General features: G+C 35.8%; 1 protein-coding gene across 1 annotated transcript in view; it reads right to left on the bottom strand.

Annotated features, from left to right (window-relative positions):
* The window catches only part of EIF4E (eukaryotic translation initiation factor 4E), a 44,438-nt gene that overhangs the window by 7,171 nt on the left and 14,618 nt on the right, over window positions 1-22,649 (bottom strand). The window contains exons 2-4 of the mRNA XM_045997146.1: window positions 12,744-12,850; window positions 3,362-3,457; window positions 662-725 (exon numbers count right to left, since the gene is read on the bottom strand). Coding sequence (XP_045853102.1) covers window positions 662-725; window positions 3,362-3,457; window positions 12,744-12,850 — 267 coding nt within the window. The remainder of the gene's footprint in view (window positions 1-661; window positions 726-3,361; window positions 3,458-12,743; window positions 12,851-22,649) is intronic.

Below are 22,649 nucleotides of genomic sequence, written 5' to 3'. Positions count from 1 at the left end.
AACAACATTAGACAAAATTGTTACTTTAATTGAGAGCACTACAAAGAGGAAGCAACAACTCTGTCAACTTCTTACTTTGTTCTCCATAAAGCTGTTTTTGATGTGGGGGTGGGGGGGGGAAGCAGGCAGGATTTAAAGCTATGGGACTACAGAATTAGAGTCCTGACATAGTTATTAGCTATAAACCTTGGGGTTCCTTTCTTAACACCGAGAAACAGATACCCTTGAGAAGCTACATACATTTCTATATATAGAAAATATATGCAAAAATTATGCAATTTCAGTTAATGAATGCCCCACCCCCTACCACTTGACAAAACCCATTTGTAAATATGAACATCCCAAAGACCAATGCATCCAAGGTTAAGAATTCCTGATGAACTCTAGAGTTCTAGTCTTCAGTCTACTCAAATGTATAAGAGAGACTGGACTGGATGGTCAAAAATCAATCACAGTGTGTGCCCAAAGAGTAAGATTCTCAATTGCAATTATTTATAGCAGTAAGGCAAAATTTGTTTAGGCTAAAACCCAGTAAAATTAATTTAATTTTTCTCCAAAACTCAGAGCATTAACTATTCCTAAGTTTCTGACAAGATTTCTTACTGAGTAACTGAATGGTCCAGTCTTATAATGAATGTATGAAATCACCAGTTAAACATACCTTAAAAAGTGAATAGTCACAGCCAGGCATTAAATTACTAGACAACTGGATGTGGTTGTACAGACTAGGTAAAAGAAAAGGACAATTATAAACATAGAATATATAATATAGAGTTAAGGTACTTACATACACATTTAGAGAATATGATAAAATAAAAAGATAAAAGTTTACTTGCTTTTCTACTGAGTCAATTTCCATAATGGACCAAACAGGTATCTTAATAATCGTCAGTTCAAGAATCAGCATTTGATCATTTTCAAGAAAATACTTTTTATGATTTTATTCTGACAAAAGTATATTTTGATGTATTAGTTAACTCAATGCATACATATGTATATATAAGAAACTGACAATAGGAGGTATGAGGCTGCTTTCTGTACATGAAAAGAATTCATGATGCTAATGAGCAGTTTTAAACACAGAAAAAAACAAATCAAGGGAAAGCAAGACAAACTTCCTCACTATCAGCACTGCGTGACTGAAAGAAGACAACATTATTATCCTTGAAGTTGTCCTAGAAAAGACCAATGGTCTCAAATACTTCAGTCATTACTAGTCAGTCAGCGTAGCAATTATTTGGAAAGCTTTGGGAAAAAACAAGCAAGCAAACAAACAAAAACCACCCCAGGTCCTATACCTGTGATTTTAATCCCTTTATATATAGGGTGGAACCCTGGAATCTGTATTTCTAAACTTTTCCCCAAATATCAATGTAACAGAGTAACACTTGCAATGACTTAAATATTCACTAGCCTGAAGGTAGAAGGCTAAATCATTTGACCTCCTAAAGTTTCTTCTTGCAATATAATAAAATTGGCAACAGATTTAAGGATGTTTTGCCTGTCTCCAACATTAGATGCAGAAACATGATCTTTGCTACATCTGCAGACCATGGACAATGCTATTATCCTTAGTCGGATTCTCTTGATGCTATTTTAATCCAGAAATATTTCAAGTAGAATTTTTAAAGAAAGATTCTGGCATTTTTTGGATCACATTCCACAGGATTACATACAAATCCAATTTGGGGGAAGGTAGCCTAAGGCTGAATAAGATCTGCAGAGTTACTCATTGGTCACTCTTCCTAACTACATTATTATTGGCAGCTTCCACTAGGCAAGAGATGAGGCCTGGACAGTAACAGTAACTATAGAATTAGCACCACCACTTTATGAAATTACTGGAGGGTGGAAATGCTTTCTTCAACGGCACTCAAGGTAGAAATGCCCAATGCTGCTTTATGCCTTCTCCTTTCTCCTTCACTGTGCTCTAAGGTCTATTAAGTTTATAGTAATGAGTATTTGTAGTGACACATTTAAACAGAATCAGAGCACTACAGATGAGACTGGATAAGTCCCAAAGGGCTCAACAACTGTTTACAACTAAATCTGTCAGGAAAAAAAGTGAGAAATTAAGTGCTTAGGTATTTACAGAAAGCTAAAGAATTCCTTCATATGTCTAAGTGTGAAAGTCTACTATGCAATGATACTGCTTACACATAACTAAAGTATGGGGCCATACTGTAATTACAGGCTCACTTAGAAACCCAATTATGTAAACCGGTGAAAAGTCTAACAAACCAGATGAATGCAGATCTGGTTCAGAGGGGGAAATGGTTCCCAAGACTCTTGTTCTTCCTCTTCCATAGGAGACTGAAGACTTTTTAGAGGACTCAAATAAATACAATCAAAGAAGAAAATCACTTGATGTTTTGATGAAGGGCAAAACATAGTAACCCTAGTTTAATTAGACAACTAAACCTATGAATTACTGGGGATTTAAATACAGTTCCATTACTTCATAAAAAGATAATGATTTCAATATAAAGTGACCACTCAAAGTACACAGCTCAAAATTTTTAAATTTTCTCTAATTATTCTATGCTTTTTTCCCCCAGTGATTCAAATGCATATTTAATGTCTATTCTGGGCAAAGCACTGCAAAGACACAGAAGAATACTGTTTCTGCCCTGAAAGAAGTATACATATATGAATCTTCTGACAATCTGTTCTTTTGTGTGGGCAAAATACACTCGGGGGTTATGTTAATACATAAGAGTTACATCACTGATTCAACATATATAAGATCAAAAAAAAATACTAGATGTACAAATTAGAATTTTTAGGTAAGTTACACCTCTTAAAAATGTTTTTAACAAGTTTTATCTTTGAAATGAAAATTATTTTTCAAAAAAATTACACTCTATATTTTTTTGAGAATCAATACGATAAAACTTCTTGAAAAGACTACAAATTTTAAATTTTACTTTACCTAAATTTTACTTGGACAAACCTTTCCACCTTTGAAAAATCTCAGAATCCATATCACAGGAAATCCTAGGTGTTACACCCAAAAAAAATTTGCAAAAATGGGAACCTAACAAAGCTCTGGAGTATGGGGCAAATGTATCTAGGCAACCAAGAAAGGGGACAGGTTCCAACATATTGTCAAAAGTTCCAGAAGCAACCAAGGACTCTCAAGGAAGGATCTCTGAGGACAAGAATATAGAATATACACAGGGCTAAAGGCTGACAAGACTGAAGCTTTCCAATTCAAACAGTTTTGAGGAGATGGACAAACAAAAAGGTAGGTCTACAGATGAACATCTATTGTTTACCTTATCCTCCAATTTGGGAATGTGACTTAAAATGAAAAATTATACATTTTTAATAAAACAAACATCCTAAAATGGTTACTTACGCCCAAAAGTCCTCAACAGTATCAAACTTAGAGATCAGCCGAAGGTTTGCTTGCCAAGTTTTGCTTTTATCATTTTTAAAAAACCAGAGTGCCCATCTAAAAGTAAAAAGTCAGCGTCAAACATGGTAGTTTTTATATTCACATTCCTATCAGCAGTCTTCACAACAGCCAAAGGAAGGAAGCAGCCCAAGTGTCCACTGACAGATGAGTAGATAAATAAAATGTGGTTTAAATATACAGTGGAATATGTGTCAGACTTAAAAACAAAGTCTGAGGATGAACCTTAAGGACATTACATTAAGTGAAATAAGCCAATCACCAAAGACAAACAGTATGAATCTACTTGTATGAGGTATTTAAAGTAATCAAATTCAGAGATAGAAGGTAAAATGGCAGGGGCTAGAAGGAAAGGGAATGGACAACTGTTTAATGGGTACAGAGTTTTAGTTTTGCAAGATGAAAGAGTTCTGGAGACTGAATGCACAACAGCATGGATGTATTCAACGCTACTGAACTGTACACTTAAAAAATGGCTAAGATGGCAAATTTTGTTATGGTGTATTTACAACAATTGAAAATTTATTTTAATTTAAAAATAATTTTAAATGGTAGATAATATTATAGTAGCAAATAATGAGTAGTTTTCGCTCTTTCATTTAGAAAGTATGTATTTTCAGTGCCTGGGTGGCTCAGTTGTTCCACATCTGCCTTCGGCTCTGGTCATGGTCCCAGAGTCCTGGGATCGGGCCCTGCATGGGCGGCAGGAGGTCGGCTTCTCCCTCACTCTCTCCCCCTGCTTATATTCTCTCTCCCCGTGTATCTATTTCAGAGAGTATATTTCAGAGAGAGACACAGGGAGAGAGGGAATACAAGCAGAGGGAGAGGGTGAGGGAGAAGCAGGCCTCCCACCGAGCAGAGAGCCCGAAATAGGTTCGATTCTAGGACCGTGGGACCATGACCAGAGCCTAAGGCAGATGTAGAACGACAGAGCCACCCAGGTGCCCCTAAATAAAATCTTTAAAGGAAAAAAAAAAGTATGCATTTTGTACCTATTCCTAACAGATTCTCTGCTATACTTTAGAGACCCATTGGGTTCATCTGTTAGAGTAATTCACAGAAATGTTAATAGACAATTACAGAGTGCCAACTGCTCTGACAGAGATAATGAAGCAGTTACTTAAGAAAAACAGCAGAAGCACTTAACCAGAAAAGAAAGCAAGGAGCAAGAAAGCTGAATTTTCAGAGAAATGAAAAGGTATTAGCCAAAGAGTGGAAAATAAGAGACTCCTAAAAAGGGTGGGGGTGGGGGCTATAAAATGCAATTCTCTCTTTACACAAGCACACAAATGAGAAAATAACAAAATAAAAGGATTCACTGAGTAATGCTGTCACATGCTCTGAAATAATGTATACTAGTTTCTACATATCTGTACATAACAGTGAAAAAAAGTTTTATTCTAATACCTGGAATACAAACTCATGTCACATCAAAGTTACACTTAAATAGCCCAAGATAACATCTTTAGTACAATTATCTGAATTACGATACCAGAGGTAACTCAAGAGGGAAATTTCATTTTCTCACTGAGAATAAGGTTGTCTGAAGACAGGTTTCCAAACACATTATATATACTTCACAACTCCATAATTAACGCTTGGATAATCTGACATAAAAATGAGATGCATTTCAACATCCATTTGACAATGTGAATTTGCCAAGCCGCTAAGGACAAAAAAGAAAAAAAGCAAAGGCATAGAAATTATTAAAGACACATGTAATAAGGTCAAGGACTATATACTCTGGTTTTCCAAAATTAATTAAATCTTTCCTGAAAAAATTCAAAATAGAACGACCATATCATCTAGCAGTTCCACTTCTGGGTATTTACCTGAAGAAAATAAAAACACTAACTCAAAACGATGTATGCACCACCCTCATGTTCATGCAGCATTATTTACATGTGGAAATCACCTCTGTACCCATCAATGAATGAATGGATAAAGAAAATGTTGTATGTACACAATAGAGTATTATTTGCCCACAAAAAAAGAGGAAGAAATCTCTCATTTGAGACACTGGATGAACGTGGAGGGCACATGTTAAATAAGTCAGATAAAGAAAGACAAATACTGTTATGTTCTCATTTATATGGGGAAATCTTAAAACAAAAAAACTTAAAAAACCAAGGTCATAAACACAGAAATAGAGTGGTGGCTGCCAGAGGTAGGGGTTGGGTAAAAAGAAGTGAAGAGGGTCAAAAGGTACAAACTTCCAGTTATAAAATACGTAAGTCATTAATGATATACAACATGGAGACTATGGTTAATGGCAATGTATTATGTATATGAAAAGTTGCTAAGAGTAATTCTTAAAAGTTCTCATTACAAGGAAAAAAACCTTTTTTAAGTATGGTGACAGATATTAAGTAAACTTTCTACAGTGATCATTTCACAATATAGTTATGGACATTGGGGAGGGTAGGTGCTATGGTGAGTGCTGTGAATTGTGTAAGACTGATGATTCACAGACCTGTGCCCCTGAAGCAAATAATACATTATATGTTAATACAAAAAAAAAAATACGCAAATACTGAGTCATGTTTTACACCTGAAACTAATGTTATATGTGAATTATACCTCAATTAAAAATGATTAATAAAATTATCTTTTTCCTTTTTTTTGCATCCAGCGATTGGACATATAAAAATTTATCCTAACAAAATAATTAGATGATTAGGTAAAAATGTTTGTACAAGCATGCTCTTAATGTTGGAAAATCTAGAAACATCTTAAGCACTTTCAACAAGGGATCATTTAAATCCAGTTATCAAAATGTGGTTTGCAAATGCTTAGGGGACTTCAGGACCCTTCCAGGAACTCTGATAAGAACTATTTTTATAATAATGCTAAGATGTTATTTTATTTTTCCCTGTGTTGACATTTGTACTAATGGTACAAAAGCAATGGTGAACTAAATCTGCTGCTATCTAAGCAAGTTCCATACAATGGTATCAGATTGTACTAGCAGTCACTGCACCCTTTACCTTCACCTGACAGTAACAACATCAGTTGCAGTTAAGAATGCCACTGATGAAACATAATAATTGGTTTCATTAAATTTTAATCTATCTACATCTTTTTCATATTCTGCAAAAAATCAAAATCAACAACAAAACATTTCCATATATCAAAGTACAATCAATGCTTAAGGTACTGAATTGTAAACTAGCCACTTTATTCATAGAACTCCATTTTAAACATGACTGATAGATAAATATGGTTATTTCTGTTGAGCTTCCAGGAGACAGTGAGCTTCCAGGAGAAAAATCAGAGGTCTGGAAAGACTGCATGTGCCATTGTGACCAACTTACAACTAAAACACATTTCTGATGAGTTTAGTAGTGATATTAATGAATGTTACTGTTTTCATACTGCATAATAAGAACTATCAGTATCTAGAAGATCTGCATAACTCACTGAACCAATGTTTTCCAAAGGACCCCTGGTGTTTCAAAATCATGCATGGGTAAAAGGTCCACGCCAAATGCAAGACAGGCCAATAGATATTAATGAAACAAAGAAGGAAAGATTCTTATGTTTTCAGATCCTACATTGTAGCTGACCTATAAAAAACGTATTATCAAAGGATAATATCTATAATTAACTTACAAGGCTATTAAAAATCCTCCTTTTCCAACCATGTACTTGTATGAGGACATATACTCTTATACTTCCTATGAAACAACTTATCTCCTTCACAGACTGAATGCAACTATACTAACTTCTGTTAAGTCAGGCACTTAAAGAGATTCCTAAAAATGCTATTCTTCCCACTGTATTTTTGAATATTTTTTTCATAAAAAATATTTGTTAACATGCAATGGATTTTCTAAATGAATACATAATTTTACATTTTCTCAGGTTTATTTTCAAATAAACTAAAGGGAAATAGATACAAATCTACATAACCAAAGCTCTGTGGGGTCCTCAATAAAAAGGTCTTGAGACCAAAAATTTAAGAACTGCTGACTTAAATAAAATATACACCAATAAAATAGAACTATGCAGCTATTAAACAGAATAATTATGTGGCTAAAGTTATTCCTAAGATGGACATGAAACCCAGAAGCCATGGAGGAAAGGTGCTACTGGACTACATAAAAACCAAAACCTGTTAAAAATAAAGAAAAGAAAAAACCTGTTTAAAAAAAATGTAATTCCACAAACAATGTTGAAGGACAAATTATTTGGATAATTCATTTTCACCTTAATGTCCTACATGGGTAAGTCAGCAGCCCTAATTACAATGCCTGGAAATAAACTTTTTTTTTTTAAGATTAATTTATTTTGGAAAGATTGCCGGAGGAGGGGGGATCTCAAGCAGACTCCCTGCTGAGTGCAGAGCCCAATACAGGGCTTGATCTCAAAACTCTGAAATCACAATCTGAGTCAAACTCAGGAGAGGGACACTTAACCAAGCCACCCAGGCACCCTGGAAATAAAACTTTAAAGAATACCTGCTTCCCACACCTAGACAAAAGAACTGAGCACTGTCCACGGATAAAAAAAAAAAAAAAAAATGTTCCATATATATGACACAGTTGTGCAACATCAAAAGAAATGCAGATTTAGGGACACCTGGCTGGCTCGGTCCGTTAACCATCTGCCTTTGGCTCAGGTCATGATCCCACGGTCCTGGTATTGAGCCCCCCAGCCTGCTTCTCTCCCCACCCCCCCATGTGCTCTCTCTCGGACAAAGAAATGAATAAAATCTTTTTTGAAATGCAAATTTAAAATGAGAAGACACTGTTTTTTTATAAATCAGACTAGGACCAACCAATTGCAAAGATGTAGAAACCAAGAACTCACACTGCTAAGAGCCTAAGCTGATAAAGGAGGATAATTTGGCAATTATCTATTTAGGCATAGTCTTTCACCTAAGAAATCTGAAATTCTGGGCCTCCTGGGTGGCTCAGTCAGTTAAGCATCTGCCTTTGGCTTGGGTCCTGATCTCAGGGTCCTCAGATCAAGCCTCATATCAGGCTCCCTCCTCAGTTGGGAACTTACTTCTCCCTCTCCCTTTGCTCTTCCCCACTGCTCTCTCAAATAAATAAATAAAATCTTTTTTAAAAATCTGAAATTTTAGCTAATAAATATATTCCCACAAGTACACAAAAAACATACAGGAATGCATATACTACAACAGTGTAAAGAGCAAGCAAAAAAAGTCTAAATACCCATTAATATAAGTCTGATAAAATACGTGACTATTCATTTAACACAAAGTTTAAAATAACGGGGCAAAATTTGTACAAACAAAAATGTTAACAGTATTGTCATCTGTATAAAGAAAAAAACTAACAGACGTGCACACTGAAAAGCTTTGCAAGACTACAAACCAAAATTAACAGTGACTACAGTGACTACTCCAGGGAGTAAAGAAAAGTTAAGATGGAAAAAAGAGTATATACGGAAAACAGAGAACTTTTACTTAACATACTTGTATCCTGATAATTTACTCTTATAATTATTATACATTTTTAACAATGCATAATTACGCAATATTTACACAAAGTAAATATTGAGGAAACTACCAAGATCTGAACATAAAACATCTTGGAATATTTTTCCAAATGATAATATTTTACACAATGATATTATTATTGAAGTAGAATTCACAGAAAAGTTGAAATAGTCAGAGACTTCATTTTAGGGTTAATCAGTTTATCTACTAATGACATTTTTCAGGCTCTTCTCAAATTTTATTAAAGCTGTGAGGGATATATGCTCTGATTACCTCTCCCAGCAACAGCAATACCAAAAACAAGCTTCAAAGACAAAAGGCATACAGAGTTAGCTTTTTGTAAGACAACACTAAAAATATGAAAAAAAAACAAACAAAAAAAAAAACAACTCACAAAAAAACCAAAACAGGGGTGCCTTAGTGGCTCAGTCGACTGAGCTTCCAACTTTTAGTGGGGAGTCTGCTTGAGATTCTCTCCCTTTGCCCCTTCCCCTGCTTGTACTGCATTCACTGTCTGCCTCTCTAAAATAAATAAATCTTTAAAAAAAATTTTTTTTAAATACCTTCCTTGGGCGCCTGGGTGGCTCAGTGGTTTAAGCCGCTGCCTTCAGCTCGGGTCATGATCCCAAGGTCCTGGGATCGAGTTCCGCATCGGGCTCTCTGCTCGGCAGGGAGCCTGCTTCCCTCTCACTAATTCTGCCTGCCTCTCTGCCTACTTGTGATCTCTCTCTGTCAAATAAATAATCTTTAAAAAAAAATAAAATAAAATAATTAAAAAAATAAAAAAAAAAACAGTAGCACTCATGCTACTATTGAAAAAATACCTTCCTTAAGGGTTTTGGTGCAACTTTTATGTTGAATTATATAAATTGCCACTAATCAATTGTTCAACTTTGGTACAATGCTTTCCCCTGAGGAAGGATTTTTACCCTTTGAGACTATTTGACCTTTGATGGCTCACTCATTTGCTGACAATCCTCACTGTATAAACAATGAATTTCTTCCTCACTACAGGATATGCTGAAACAGGTATTTATGAAAGAACTACCTAAAACATGTTTGGACTTTATTTCAATAAGTCTACCATGATAATGAAGAAATGATGAAAAAAAATATTCAGGCCATAAAGGGAAAATGTATTGTTTGGGTAAGTGACATTATAGGTGTATCTCAAAGATACTGCAGATGCGGTTCTAAACCACCACACTAAAGTATTAGAATAAAGGAAGTCAGACTACTGAAGTTTTTTGGATTCCAGATGCACATAAAAGTTATGTTTACACTATACTGTATTCTAGTAAGGGTGCAATATCATTGTCTAAAAAACCTAATGTATATACCTTAATTTACAAATACTTTATTATAGAGGCGCCTGGGTGGCTCAGTTGGTTAGGCGACTGCCTTTGGCTCAGGTCATGATGCCGTAGTCTGGGGATTGAGTCCCACATCAGGCTCCCTACTCAGAAGGGAATCTGCTTCTCCCTCTGACCCTCCACTTCTCATACTTTTTCTCTTTCTCAGATAAATAAAATCTTAAATATTTTATTGCTAAAAACCATCATCCAAGCTTTTAGTGAGTCCAAAGGTCCTGTTTTGACGATGCTGGCTGCTGACTGATCAGGGGGTAGTTACTGAAGGATGGGGATAGCGGAGGTAAGACAAACAATGAAGTCTCCCACATTAACTGACTCTTTCTTTCACAAACGATTTATCTGTAACACGCAATGCTGTTTGCATACTTTTATCTGCAGAGTTTCTTTTGAATTGGAGTCAGTCCTCTTAAACTCTGCTGCTGCTTTATCAACTAAGTTTATGCAATATTCTAAATCCTTTGTTATTTCAACAATCTTCACAGCATCTTCACCAGGAGTAGGTTCCATCTCAAGAAAACATTTTTGCTCATCCATACCAAGCAACTCCCCATCTATTCAAGTTTTATGATGAGTGGCAGCAATTCAGTCCTAATCTTTAGGCTCCACTTCTAATTCTAGTCTTTGCTATTTTTACTACATCTGCAGTTACTTCCTCCACCAAAGTCTTAAAGCCCTCAAAATCAACCAGGAAAACTGGAATCAACTTCTTCCAAACGTCATTCATGTTGATATTTTGACCTCTACGTATGGAATCATGAATGTTCTTACAGGCATTTTAGAATGGTTGAATCCTTTCCAGAAGGTTTTCAGTCTACTTTATCCAGATCAATAAGATGAACCCCTATCTATACGGCAGCTAGTTTTACAAAATGTATTTCTTAAACAGTAAGACTTCAAAGTCAAAATTACTCCTTTATTCAGATGTTGTACGCACTGCCAAACAGATATATTAGCAGGCATGAAAACAACATGCATCCTGTACATCAGAACTCTTGGGTGACCAATTACACTGTTCAAGGAGCATTAGTATTTTGAAAGGAATTTTTTGCTCTGAGCAGGTTTGAAAAGTGGGCTTAAAATATTCAGTAAACTGCTTTGTAAAACAGAAGTGCTGTCATTCAGACTTTACTGATTCATTTCCAAAGCACGGAAGAGTAGATTTAGTATAATTCATTAGGACTCTGGGATTTACAGGATGGTAAATAAGCACTGGCTTCAACCTAAAGTCACTGGCTACATTAGACCCTAACAGGAGTCAGCCTGTCCTTTGAAGCTAGGTACTGACTTCTCCTTTCTAACTATGAAAGTTCATCCAGATGACATCTTCCACCAGAAGGCTTTGTCATTTACACTGAAAACCTATTATTTAGTGTAGCCAGCTTCATAAGGATCTTAGCCAGATCTTCTGGATAACCTGGAGCAGCATCTACAACAGCCCTTGCATTTTTATGTTAAAGAGACAGCTTCTTTTCTTAAGCCCCAGGAACCAAACCTGTGTTAGTTTTAAACTTTTATTCTGCAGCTTCCTCCACTCTCTCAGCCTTCACAGAATTGAAGAGAATTAGGACCTTGCTCTGGATTAGGTTTTGGCTTAAGAGAATATTGTGGATGGTCTGATCTTCTATCCAGACCACTTAAACTTTCTCCCTATCAGCACTAGGAGTGTTTCATTTTCTTATTCATGAGCTCACTGGAGTAGCACTTTTAATTTCCTTTAAGAACTTTTCCTTTGCTTTCGTAAGTTGGCTGTTTAGTATAAGAGACTTAGTTTTGGGCTCATCTCACCTTTCAACACGCCTTCCTCGCTAAGCTTAATCATTTCCAGCTTTTGATTTAAAGTGAGATGTGTAGGACTCTTCCTTTCACTTGAGTATTTACAGGCTACTATAGGGTTATTACTTGGCCTAATTTCAATATTGTTCTGTTTCAGGGAATAGGGAGACCCAAGGAGAAGCAAAGAGATGGGCAAGGACTTTATCATTCAATCCAATGGCCATTTTGAGCCTTTTTCGAACTGCTTAATCCAATGGATATTTGACCTTTTTGTGTAACATATGCTATTGACCACCTATCCTTGAAACAAACCATTTTCTTTGTTTCCCTGACTGCCACTCTGTCCTAGTTTATACAGTTTATGTCTAAACCCTTCATAGGCATTATCTCTCCAAAAAATCCATTATAAGCTGGTATCCAAACCTTGTCTTGAGTCAAGTTCACTTCAAAGAGAATTCATTTGCTATATAGTTTCACTTATCACCAATTACTGATAAGACTTTAAACCCAATGTCTCAACCAGTTCTCTTTTCTGTGCTCAAGACTTGCACATAAAACTGCTTGCTAAAAACAGGTTATCCAAGTGAAAATGGAATCGTCAACCTAATATAAATAAAACTAGTCTCACTTAATTGTTCCCCCCAAACCTGTCCTATTTTACCATTCACCTCATTGCCTCAGTCAGAAGAACCTAATGTGTCAGAAGGCTTACCTGTTCTGTAAAGGATGTTTAATATAGTGTTCTGGGTTAGCAACCTCCTGATTAGATTCTGTTTTCTCTTCTTCTGTAGGCGGGGGATTAGGAGTAGGGGTGGTTTCCTAATGGAAAATAAAAATATTATTTTAAATTTCTTAACATAACTATGATAGCAATACTCTAAATCAAATACTGCCAATATTCTTTAAGAATTATAAAAGCATTTCATAAAATAGGCCACAAACACTGAGAAAACCACCAGATTCTCCATTCTAGCATCTCTTCACTAAGAGCAAAAGGCTTCTCAATAAAAACACAGTAACAATACTATATACAGTTATCTGTCACTTACACATTTTGGTATCAGAAAGATTGTTAGACACCATGCAACAAAGTTAAAGAATCAGCTGTCTTTCCTAACATACCACTAAAGTACTACGTACAGTTCGGAGGGTGGAGGAAGTGTGCCTAAAGTTTGGAGAGTGTAATATGACAAAAGAAAGCTTATAAACTGATGAAGGCAATACTGCACAGGCTCTTCCTTCTTGTCACACTATTTATTATATGGTAACTCAGAAGTTCAGCAACTGTATCACTTTCAAAGGCCCCAGGCATAAAAGCTTGATGTTGGCTTGATCCTAAATCTTCTTGTAGGTTAGACATATTATTGTCATCTACAAATGTCGGGAAAAGGGATGCCTGGGTGGCTCAGTCACTTAAGCCTCTGCCTTTGGCTTGTGTCATGATCCCAGGGTCCTGGGATGGATCCTTGCTTCTCCCTCTGCCTGCCAGTCCCCTTGCTGGTCCTCTCTCTCTGTCAAAAAAATGAACTCTTAAAAAAAAAAAAAAAAAAAAGAATCCTTAAAAAATGTCAGGAAAAAAAGGAGCTTGGGGATAATCTGTGTTCTCCACATTGCTCCATGTAGCTCTTCACCCAATTATAAACTACTGTCAACACAGCTGGATACCACAGAAAGGCACCAGAAGCTAAAACAAAACCTGATTTTTTTCAAAAAGGGCACCACAAAAAGAGTCTAGGGATCATATTTCAACTGAACTAGCAAAACAACAGAGATGTATGTTCACTTTAACAGGATTGTGCAAATCAGGGATGGAGGATCTATAAGACAGGTGTTAAGTATTCATTTTACAAAATACATTTTCCTTAATAACATGACATGTCTAGGAGCTAATTTCTACTAGCCTATGAAGTTGCTTATAATAGAGGTTATGCCTTGATTTTGCTCACAACTGTAATGCCAATTAGCACAGCTGGAACTTATTGGCTTGATTATGTAAGAAATAAACGTAAATGTTTAAAAGCAATTAAGACCCCAAAATTTATACAGTCAATGCCCTAAAATCACCGTTTTTTACCAGGATTTTTCCATCACAATTTACATTTGCGTATAGATAATTACAAAATGCCATTCTTTAACCCACCAGCTTAAAATCAATAATTTCCAGATAGGCAGTCTCAATGGATCAAGAAACAGGCAACAGTTACAGACTAAGTGGGCTTAGAGAGACAGGGTAGTAGAGAAAAGTGGGCTACAAAGATGTTAAGCCTCAAAAATCTATGTAAAAGTCCCTCAGAGATCCTTGGCTAGTTCCTAAGCTGTGATGTTCAGAGTACAGCTCTGGGTAGTCTAGCAGAGAAAGCTCAGCCAAGACTTCAGGGGCTGAACACCATTAGCAAGACTGGGTTCACACCAGAGTGGGTGAGTGAAAATCCTCAGCTTTCAGATGAAGTCCTAGAAAGGAAATCAGGTGAAATACATCTGTCTAACAAATCCTAAAACCACTCTTTGACAGGATCAAGGTAATCTACCTACAAATTAATTGCCTCCAAGAACCAAACTCTACATTCTTCAGAAGAGAACATAATTCTGTGTCTCTATGAATGCTATTTACAATATCCTATCCAACAATCAAACATTACTAGACATGCAAAGAATTTTTTTTTAAAGATTTTATTTATTCATGGGGCGTCTGGGTGGCTCAGTCAGTTAAATGTCTGCCTTCAGCTCAGGTCACAATCCCAGGATCCTGGGATTAAGCCCTGAATTGGGCTCCTTGCTCAGCAGGGAGACTGCTTCTTCTGCTCGCTCCATCTGCCTGTTGCTCCCCTTTTGTGCTGTATCTTACTCTTCGCTCTCTTTCAAGTAAATAAATAAATAAATCTTATGATATGTTATGTATTCTTATATATTCAGAGAGAGCGAGTGTGAGAGAGTATAAGCAGGTGGGAGCAGCAGAGGGAGAGGGAGAAGCAGGCTCCCGGCTAAGCAAGGAGCCAGATGAAGGACTCGATTCAGGGATCTGAGATTGTGATCTGAGATGAAGGCAGATGCTTAACTGACTGTTCTACCCAGTCTGAACACCCTGAACACCCTGACTGTTCCAAAATTCTTTGCAGGGGCAAACAATTTTTTAAGTCACTAATGATCAAGAGATTAACCTGTCCACAGAAAGACATCAAGACATGAAAACAGCAAACAAAGATGTAATAAACAAGATTACTCTATAAAATAGGAGAAAAGATAGGGGAAAAGATGAAAAAAAAATGTGGAGTTTTTGAAAAGATAATGAAAATCTATTTTTGAAGAGAACCAAATAAACATTATGGAACTGCCAAGTACAATGTCTGAAATTAAGAGTTCCTTGAATGGGGGGCACCAGGGTGGCAAAGTCGGTTAGGCGTCCGACTCTTTGTTTTAGCTCAGGTAATAAACTCACAGTCATGAAAGAGAGCCCCATGTGGGGCTCCACACTCAGCAAGGAATCTGCCTGAGATTCTCATTCCCTCTGCTCAAGCTCAAGCTCTCTAGCTCTCAAATAAATAAATAAATAAATAAATAAAACTTAAAAGAGTTCACTGAATGATAACAACAAATTCAACTCTGCAGAATGTGAGATTGGTGAACTCAAACACAGGTCAACAGAAGATACTCAAATAAATACAGACAGAGAGAAAAATAGACGGTAAACACTGTGGAAAATGGTTAAAAAATTCAAGGACAAGATGAGAGAATCAAAGAAGCAATATACAAACAATGACCAAAATTTACCAAATCTCATCAGAAACGCAAGTCACAGATTCAACAAGCTCAAGGAACTCCAAGCAGTAAAATACAAACAAAATTATACCTAGGCATATCAAATTCAAACTACTGAAAACTTAAAGAAGTCACATTATAAGTAATTAGGAAAGAGGACACAGACACACAAACACACACACCCCTTTCATAAGAATAATAAGATTAACAGCTAACTTCCCAAAGAAACTATGGAAGCTACTAAGACAACAGAATGACATCTCTACACTGAAAGAAAAATTGTTAACCTAGAATTCAGTGCCTAGGAAAAACATCCTTCAGAACTGGATAAATACACAGATGCACACAGACAGAAACAACCCCCTCTTCCTCAACACATACATACAAATCCAAAATAAAGAGGAACAAACACCAAAGGAAAAGTCTTCAGGCTAGAGAGCCCAGGCAGGAACATGAATATGTAAAAAAGAATGAAAAATCACTAGAAAATGTAAACAGGTAGATCAATTTGTCAAAGACTATGAACGGTTTAGAAGAACAATAATAATGATGTCTTATGGAGTTTAAAATAGCAATGATGGTTCTAGCAAAGAACTGGGTATATATAAATTGGTAAAGCTGGGTGTACAACACATTCTTCCTTCAGAAGTTAAGTACTATAAATGATCTTATTTACCTACATTGAGACGAGTAAAATTTACTCCTAAGTTCCAAATCCTCAATACAAACCATACTTTCACAATGTTTACTTAAACAGTTTATGTCAGCAGCACATAAAAACAATGAATTAATTTCAGTATGAATAATTACAAGTTTCATGAGATCCAAAATGTCACCTGCTAAACTTAGTATTTTCCTTCCTTTTCGGTTACTTGAATCTTTTCACAACGAGGAGAATGATCAAAGACTTAGATGGTATTAAAAATTTCTGGACACATAGGAACTAAAAGCAGGTAATAATTCAGGAAAAAGTATATTAAGTTCCTAGAATTTAAGTTTCTTTCAAGTTAAAAATCCTACCTTAACTGATGTTTCAGTCTTTACATTAAGAATCTATAGTTTTGAATTTTTCTTACAAATAAAATTAAGTACTCAACTTTAAATAAATGTATGTGATTTTATAAAAATGTAAAAATCTTTCAGGCTTCACTTTTAATATTACACAAATACACTAAATGTTAAGACAAATATTCTAACCCCCCCAAATTATTAAAAAATCATCTTTCAGTATTTAAAACTTTTAAGATTTTATTTATTTGACAGAAACAGAACAAGAGAGCATAAGCAGGGAAGACAGCAGAGGGGGAGGAGGCTCCCTGCTGAGCAAGCCCCCTGACTGGGGGCTCAGTCAACTTGAGCCCAGGGCAGATGCTTAACCTACTGAGCCACTCAGGCACCCATCTCCCTTTTAAAGATTTTAAGCAGTGGACTGATGTTTCTTTTATTTAGCCTTTTAAGTCACCATCTGCAGTTTTAATAGTTTCGTGTTCAATTTTTTTTTTTTTAAGATTTTATGTATTTGAGAGAGAGAGCACATGGAAGGGAGGAGTAAAGAGAGAGAGAGTCTTAAGCAGAGCTCAATCTCATGACCCTAAAATCATGACCTGAACAAAAACCAAGAGTAGGATGCTCAACTGACTGTGCCATCCAGGCGCCCCTCATGTTCAAATTTTTAACTTAAGAATTTTTCAAACTCTTTTAATAAAGCAACAGTGGTTTTAATAGCCTATTATCTCCAAGATAGAATGAAAATACTCTTTAACACGGCACAAACCAAATCTAGTAAAAGTCAGCAATCACTTCATGATGGAATTTACTTATGAAAACATTAATATTAAAAACCACATATGAAAGGGCACATTAAAATAAAAAGAAAAGTCACATTTTTTGGCATACATTTTCTTATTTAGGCCGTATTTTGTTATGACCATCTTACTTGTCTCATCAATTCATTCTTAATCTGCAGAAATTTAAAACCAAAATCTAAACCAAAAATTTATCAACCATTCACCTTTTAAGTTTCTTGCAACTATAAATTATTGTGAAGAAATAAAACAAAACAAGACTGTTGAGACATGCTTCTCTGTTAATTTCTTTCAACTTATTATTTTATTGTTATAAGACCTCTCAGCTTCGATTCAAATAATCAGGATGCTTTTTTAAAAAAACTTAGATAAAACAAAAGAAAAAGTATAATCAGTGTAGGAGGTTATTTAAGACTTCCAGGCTAATTCTGTGACAGTAGTTCTCTATGGGGAAAGTCCAATTCCTACATAAACTTCTGAATCTATAGCAACATACACAATGAAAAATGATGTGAATGATGGCCATACTATATTAAATCCTTTGATTTAAAAATGATTTATAATTATGAGCATATGCCAAATTAGAAAAAAATAGGTTATTTTTTAAATAACTGGAACAAAAATTATTTTAGTTCACTCATCACTTAAGCATAAGCCTCTAACCATAACAAATCTCCAAATTACTCACTTTTTGTTCTAATTTACTAAGTACTACTAATATAAATTGAATTTGAAAATAAATTATCTTGGAATTTTTATCTCCTCTTAGAATTATTTGGAAAGCTATCGGAGACTTAGGATTACCAAAAAATAGGTACAGTTTTGTTTGTTAACACCAACTTCATAAAATTCTCCCTGAAAACTCTACGGTAGGACTTTTCATGGTATCTTTAACAACTGACTCAGTTATTTATTTTTAAATATGTAAGATCATCAAAGTAGCAAGTAAAGCAAGTAAGATTATTGTATGATCTGTATAAGAACTAAAAAAATGTGTTTTATAACTTGTCATTTTTAGAGTTGCTTTGTATATAGAGTAGACAATAAAAGCTCTAAATTTACACTCAATTTAAAAACAATTCTTTACTTCCACCACATCCTTCTACCTTCGCTCTAAGCTCCTCTGTAAGCAAATTTTATTGAGAATTACATCTTAAATATCCACGTTTTACCAGTATTCATAAATTTAAAATTATGCAAATAAAACACAAAAGGCTAATTTAACAGGTTACTGTACTCTCAAGAGTAATCAAATGCAGTTTTTTCTTTCCAAGTTTTTATCTAAAGTCCAGTTAACATACAGTGTAATATTAGTTTCAGGTATAGAATTTAGTGATTCAACACTCACATACAACCCCTGGTGCTCATCACAACAAGTGGCCTCCTTAATCCCTACCACCTATTTAACCCATCCTCCCACCCACCTTCCCTCCAGTAACCCTCAGTTTGTCTATAGTTAACAGTCTGTTTCTTGGTCTGTCTCTTATTTAACCCCTGTGTTCATTTGTTTTGTTTCTTAAATTTCCCATGAGTGAATTTGTCCTTCTCTGAGTGACTTAGCTTAGCATAATGCTCTTTAGCTCCCTCCATGTCATTGCAAATGGCAAGATTTAATTTTTTTTGATGGCTGAGTAATATTCCTGTGTGCGCGCGCGCACGTGCGCACGCACGCACATCTTCTTTATCCATTTATCAATTGACATACACTTAGGCTCTTGCCATAACTCTGCTATTGCTGATAATGCTGCTATAAACACTGGGGTGCATGTATCCCTTTGACTCAGTATTTTTGTATCCTTTGGGTAAATACCTAGCAGTGCAATTGCCGGATCATGGGGCATTTCTATTTTTAACTTTCTGAGGAACGTCCATACTGTTCTCCAGAGTGGCTGCACCAGTCTGCATTCCCACCAACAGTGCAAGAGGGTTCCCCTTTCTCCACATCCTCACCAACACCTGCTGTTTCCTGTGTTAATTTTGGTCTAAGTTATCAAATGCATTTTTAACCTAAAAGACAAACTATACTTGAAAAACTCTAGTATAACCTATTTCAGGTGGGCAGAATGGAGAGCACAAAGCTATGAGATGGTACCGGGTTTAACTAGAAGATGGTAAGGAACCAATGAGACTGAAAGAGAGGGCTCATGAAAACAAAGACAGACTAGAACAGTGGGGTTGAAGGGAGACTGAAAGGCCTCAACGGTCAAGCTAACCTTTCATCTTGTTTTTTTTTTTTTTAAAGATTTTATTTATCTGACAGAGAGATCACAAGTAGGCAGAGAGGCAGGCAGAGAGAGAGAAAGGGAAGCAGGCTCCCTGCTGAGCAGAGAGCCCGATGCGGGACTCGATCCCAGGACCCTGAGATCATGACCTGAGCCAAAGGCAGCGGCTTAATGCACTGAGCCACCCAGGTGTCCCTAACCTTTCATCTTGTGAGCAATGGAAGCCATTCACTCACAGATCAAAGTGATTAAATACTGATGACAAGTATGGGAATAGAAAAGACAACCAGTTTAAGTGCAAAATATTAAACATGGTTTTAGATTTGCTGAGTTTATGAGATTCAAATAAAAATGTAGTCTTATAATTTAGTGGTCCCAGAGCTCAGTAACTGTCATAACAAGAGAAGAAGTTGAAAAAAAGTAAAGCAAGAGTGGGGCAAGTTTAACACTCAGCTGCAAAGAATCTCAGGAAGCTTCTAATTGTTGCTACATCTCAGAATGTAGTAACATTCTGTGAAAACTAGCACATGTATCAAACACAATATTAACTTTGTTGGACAATCCTAATATAATAAAGCTTAACACAGTGACTCAGTCCTTAAGCATCTGCCTTCAGTTCACGTCATGATCCCAGGACTCTGGGATCGAGCTCCACATCCGGCTCCATACTCCGCCAGAAGCCTGCTTCTCCCTCTCCCACACTCCCCTGCTTGTGTCCCTCTCTTGCACGCGCAAGTTCTCTCTCAATCTCTCTCTCTCATAAATAAATCTTAAAAAAAAAAAAGCTAAATACTTCCCAGATATAGCATCATTTCTCTAAGTTTAGATTCTTCCTTCTAGCCATGTTCAAATCTACAGTGCCTGAATTCCAAAACCACAGTATGCTTTTCCATGGTTGTAAACACTCAAGATTTTTCATTAACTCTCAACTCAAACACTTACAAACTACCTTTTCTAGAAATAACAATGAGCCTTCCCCTCAGGACACTCAATTAGTGTCCTGTTACTTCACTGAACAAATATTACTAAGAACTTCCACCGTCCCCCCTCCACACACACAGCTTTAGGACATCACCTAAAACTTAATTTGAAGACAGTTCCCCTGGCACTAAAAAGAGTTAAAGCAGTAACTCAAAATGCAGTCCACAGATTTCTGCTGGTTATAGTCTACAACTAGGGTAGGTATAGAAATGGGAAGTAAGTACTTAGAAAACTTTACAACAATCTGACAGTATTTTTGTACCTGTCAAAACTAGTAACAGCAAACTCAGGCTTACATGTTTGCATTTCTTTATTTTTTTTAATCCTATTTTTAGGATTTATAAAAACATTACACAAGCAATTGTTTAAAAACAAAATAAAGAATACTGTTACGCTGAAAAAATAAATAAAATGGAAAAAAATAAGTAAAAAAATAAAATAAAATAAAATTTTTAAAAAATAAAAAAAAAAAAACAAAAAAAAATAAAAGGGGTGTCTGGATGGTTCAGTCGGTAGATCATTGGACTCTTGATCTTGGGGCCATAAGTTCTAGTTTCACATTGGGTACAGAGATTCCTTAAAAAGTAAGGACTTTATAAATAAAGAAATAAAGAAATAAATAACTTTCTACCAGAGTATGAGGGACACTGGTTTAGATCATGTACTCTGTAGCCAGGCTACCCAGGTTGGAATCCCGGCTCTGCCATTCACAGTTGTGTAATTTCAGGCAAGTTCAACAGAGCACCGAATAATGGATAATAATATCCTCTTTTCAGTAGCACTTCCTTATATATACCCCTTGCTTCACTGTTCTTTAGTTGAGTTAGAAAAGATCATTTGTGGCCGTAAGAGAAATGTAAATGCTATTTTGGCAAAGAGAGTTGTAATTACCTCTATAAGTTACTCACCTAACATTTCAGTAAACTGAAAGCACCACATACATTAAAGATACGAAATAATGAGAATAAGTAAGAACAGAAAAGAATGGTGCGTTGTGACTTTTAAAGTGGTAACACCCACCCTCACACTTCATCCAAACTATGAGTTTTTACTTGATAGTAATATTTGCCAAGCAGTTACTATTAATGTGCTACATAATTTTTCCTACATTATTTCAATATTTATATAATCTCAATATATTCAATCTTCACAATACTGTGAAACTACTAATGCTCTCTGCTCTTCAAATTTAAGTGCTAGAAGTTAATATGGCTTGGCTGTATGCTACATTTGAATCCAGGACCATCAGGATTCACAGCTAGGGATATCATATGTCCTGGTTTTTTACCTGTTTATTGTTTCAGTGTGTCAGCAGAATCTTCGTTCACTCCCCAAAGTGCCCAGAGTTGGATAAAAATTTATATAAGGTTATCAGGGTATTCTTTCCAGGCTGCACAATACTACAGTATGTACTATGCCTTGTGCCACAGCCTCGGACTCAATACCTTCACTATCTTGCAAATGCATGGCACTGTCAATAAACTAGAAAAAAGGCATGAATGGTATACCTTACTCCCAACACACACACACACAATTCCACCAGGAAAAAAAGCAAGTAAATGCCAATGATCAATTATAGTGAGTTTATAGTATTATGTAAGATAGCATACTAAATGCCTATATGGTCAAATATCTCAGAAATACAGTCAAATATAAATAAAATCCTCTCTTTATGGATACAAATAACTGAAAGGAGAAAATCATTTCATGTAAGTAAGATACGTAAACAGACCTCAAGATATATTACTCTTCCCTTTAGTCTCCAAACATTCAGCTCCCAGGTCTCTTTTTAGCAAACAATGCATCTCCCCCAGCACTCTCCATATGTAAATTAGTATGACTAATTAACTAGTT

This window comes from Meles meles, chromosome 2 (genome assembly GCF_922984935.1).
Source record: "Meles meles chromosome 2, mMelMel3.1 paternal haplotype, whole genome shotgun sequence".
Lineage (NCBI taxonomy): Eukaryota > Metazoa > Chordata > Mammalia > Carnivora > Mustelidae > Meles > Meles meles.
This window is presented reverse-complemented; position numbering and strand designations above follow the sequence as displayed.